The 3,712-nt window shown below is 39.6% G+C and overlaps 1 protein-coding gene across 1 annotated transcript; it reads left to right on the top strand.

Moving 5' to 3' along the window:
* The first annotated feature begins 491 nt into the window (after positions 1-491).
* Positions 492-3,486, top strand: fndc10 (fibronectin type III domain containing 10). Its single transcript, XM_065243119.1, has 2 exons — positions 492-595; positions 767-3,486. The coding sequence occupies exon 2, from the start codon at positions 863-865 to the stop codon at positions 1,676-1,678; it is 816 nt and encodes a 271-aa protein (XP_065099191.1). The 5' UTR covers positions 492-595; positions 767-862; the 3' UTR covers positions 1,679-3,486.
* Positions 3,487-3,712: the final 226 nt, after the last annotated feature.

Genomic DNA, 3,712 nt, shown 5'->3' with positions numbered 1-3,712 from the left:
CTGATTTTGCCAAGTGGTTGATGTCCTTAGGGCAACATTATAGTGAATCTGGGACATCATTTTGATCAACCAATCAGATTTGCAGAAATAAGTTTAATTGTACAATCAGGATTATCTGCTTCTAGACCATTGTTTTTCATCATTTCCCTCTGATGTTAGGGTTCAGTTATGGTTAGGGTTTTATTTACAAAAATGCTGACCTTGGGTCAACACAGTATGTTGCCCTTAGTGCATCTCTCATATGGCGAAATCAGAAAATACCGGGGTAATACCAGGGTACCTGTCTGAAGAAAAACATTCACACTGACACTTTTCGGGACTTCATTCGCAAAATGCTGCCTTTTCTCAAAAATAATTACATTAAGAGTTTAAATGCGTTTATTTGATATTGTTTATTATAAAAAATAAGAAAATCTAAATGATAATATAGGGTTAACATTTTTCTAGAGAGTAATTACATGAAAGTGACTGAAACCGAGCGAAACGTGACAAACACATCATTCTGTGATGCGCGAATAAACGCGCAAGCGCGGGCACAGATAGATGCGCGTTCTCGATGGCAGGCTGTAGTGTTTGATGATCTAGTCTTTCGAAGGTAACATCTTTATTGCTAACATTAAATCTGTATTTAGATTAAATGATAAATGAACGACATTTGTTCACGTGTTTATAAATCAAACGAATGTGTTGTTTTGTTTCTTGTGTTCATAGATGCGCGTGTGTTTAAAGCACGAGTCGGTTACGGTTTCTTTCTGTTTTCCTTCAGGTCGTCTCGTGCACCGGTGTGATGGCGACCGCACGTGCACCGTTATTCTCCGCATCTGTCCGTCGTGTCTAGTGATATAAAGCCGTTAGATCAGACATGTCACGCCGTCAGGGATCGGATCTCCTCCGCAGCTTAGCTCTTCTGCTGTTTCTCAACACCGGGAGTTCTGCTTTACCGAACCGGACCAGCGCCGTCCGTTTCATGCAATACGAAAGCCCCGGCAGCAATAATAACGACACTCTAGGAATCAATAATCCCGAGATGATGCCAAAGCTAATGGATAATAGCGGGACAGTGAGGCGGTGGCCCGCTTTGGGCTCTGGGGGAGAAATCGGGCCACTGTGCGCCTACCGCACCATGAGCGCGGGTAACCCGGGGCGCTTGTGTTTTCGGTACACGCAGACCGACTTCACGTGCCCGGCTCCTTCATGTCGGCAGGTGACGTCACCCGGCGGGCAGCTCACCGCCAACCTCCTGTCCAACAGCAGCGTGTTCGTTCAGTGGACCTCTACTGCCCCAACAAAGAGCCCCGCACCGGGCCAGACGGGCGGCTTCAGGCTCAGCTGCTGGTGGAACGGCAGCTACACGCAGTTCGACTGCGCAGGCGTGCATTTAGGCAGCAGCTGCAGGGATTATTTACTCAGTGAGCTGCACACAAACGTGCACTACCGCCTCTGCGTGCGACCCTACGCCACCGAGCGAGCAGAAGCCTGCGTGGAGTTCAGCCTCGCGCCCGACGGGATGCAGGACATCGTTATCGCCATGACAACGGTGGGCGGGGCCATCTGCGTGATGCTGGTCATCATCTGTCTGCTGGTGGCGTACATCACTGAAAACATCATGAACCCAACAGCGCAACACACGCTCACTGCGCAGCATTCCCACAGATCTCACTTAAACACACATCTGTGAAAACACACAAACACAGACACCTCTACTCAGGATCAGACACTAAATGCCAGATTTACATAACTGTGACACTACATAATACACAAACATGAGAGCTGAGAACTATTTACTGAATAGTAACTGCACACTTTAAAAATCAAAGAACACAGTTACCATTATTACAGAAATTATTCACCACATTGTGAATTGGGGTAAGATAAGGAGAAACTGATTTTAATACTTGCTCAAATAATCCTGTCTGTGAATTCCAGACTAACGTCTCACAATCTAATGATTGGATTTGGAGTTTATATTTTCACAAAATGTTCTGTAGCATCATGCTAACTTCATGCTAAATTAGGGTGAACTTAATTGCCATTTTTCCCGGACATGTCCTGGCTCGGATTTGGGGTACATCCTCCAGAAGTCGCATTGGTTGACCGCATACACCATTTATTTTTATATTTTAGGTTCTATTTAAGAAAAGCAAATAGCCTACAATGATTGTATGTCTTAAGAGAAATAAATCTTAATTTTATTATGTTTTTTTTTACCAAAATGTGAGATCCTTGATGACATATGCGGTCAACAAATGCAACTTCCGGAGGACACACCCCAAATCCTGGCCAGGACATGTCCGTGGACAATGACACGCATGTTCACCCTAGGATAAATCATGTTAGCATTATGCTAAATCATGGTAATTTCGGTACATCATGCTAGCTACAGACTAAAACACTTAAACAGCCAGGTAGACCAATAAACTATACTTATTTTAAACTTTTGTTCATCTGTTTTTACAACTAAACCGAATTAAACGTTAAAATAAGTTTCAAAAAGTTGTGGCTGATATTACTTCAGGTTTATTCTTCATACTGTAAAACATGGGTCAAATGGACCTCATTGCTTTGTGGGATCACATGCAGTGCTGCATTCTGCACATTATAAGAAATACAGTTTGTCATGTGGGTATTTATGAAAGCAGAAAATGTTCATACTGTGCACAGAATACATGCATACATTACACAGATATACAATAACACTACAGTAGTATGTACAGAGTAGTACAGAAGCAATAGTAAGAAAAGTATATTATTCTGAAAACATCACTGTTGAGCTATCTTAGCGTGAAATCTCTTAATTATTTAATAATTTCATTTACCAAAAAACTGTGCACTTGTTATTTAGTCAGAAAGTTATATAAATATTTGTTCGAGTCAGTCCATAATGAGAAAAAGTCATGTTTTGGCTGTAGTAAGGAGGTCAAGCTGCTTTACTTTCAATATAGATGTCTGTAGAAATTACAGTATTACTGTCAGCTGTTTGCCAGTAACTTACTGTAGATTTACATTGATGTTATTTACTGGCAACAGTTTGTTGAAAGTTAAATGAACATTAAACATTAACAAGTCTTTATCTTTACAGAATAAAACTATAAAATAACAGCCTCATGCAAAGCATTCTGGGAACCGAAATCTGAAGGAAAAAACTGAAAAAGGTTGATGAGGATTTCTGGTTCCCAGAATTTGTATGTAAAGACTTGTTATTGTTAATTTAACTTTCAACAAACTGTTGCCAGTAAATAACATACATTTAAATCTACAGTAAGTTAATGGCAAACAGCTGCATAACTACAGCAATTTTTACAGTGTATTTAGAGGGATGCTGTAATTTTGTACTGTAATGTTCTGTGTGTTAAACCCAATAATTAAGATTATGCCTTATCTTACACAAGAGTTAGTATTCACCAAAATGAGAACATTGACTGACCGATCTGAATACTGTGCTTTTATTCCTCCTTTTGTGTCAATAAAGAGACTTGTTATGATTTATTTTGATTATGTGGTTATTTATTTCGTGAATTAACAACCTCGCATGCCTAAAATTAGGCTGACTGGATGATGTTTAATATCAAATATTACAATGATTTATAAATATGAATATTTAATACTTATATATTTTGTAAGTAATAAATACATGTTTGGGCATCACATTAGTGATATTACGTTGAATAATATGATGAATATGTGGTGTGTGTTTTTTTTAACATTTTTATTG

This window comes from Paramisgurnus dabryanus, chromosome 24 (genome assembly GCF_030506205.2).
Source record: "Paramisgurnus dabryanus chromosome 24, PD_genome_1.1, whole genome shotgun sequence".
In the NCBI taxonomy this organism is placed as follows: Eukaryota; Metazoa; Chordata; class Actinopteri; order Cypriniformes; family Cobitidae; genus Paramisgurnus; species Paramisgurnus dabryanus.
Note: the sequence above shows the minus strand (reverse complement) of the source record. Positions and strands in the feature narration are given on the sequence as shown.

Coding starts and splice junctions, on each gene's coding strand:
- fndc10 (XM_065243119.1), top strand. CDS start 863: ATGTCACGCCGTCAGGGATCGGATCTCCTCCGCAGCTTAGCTCTTCTG.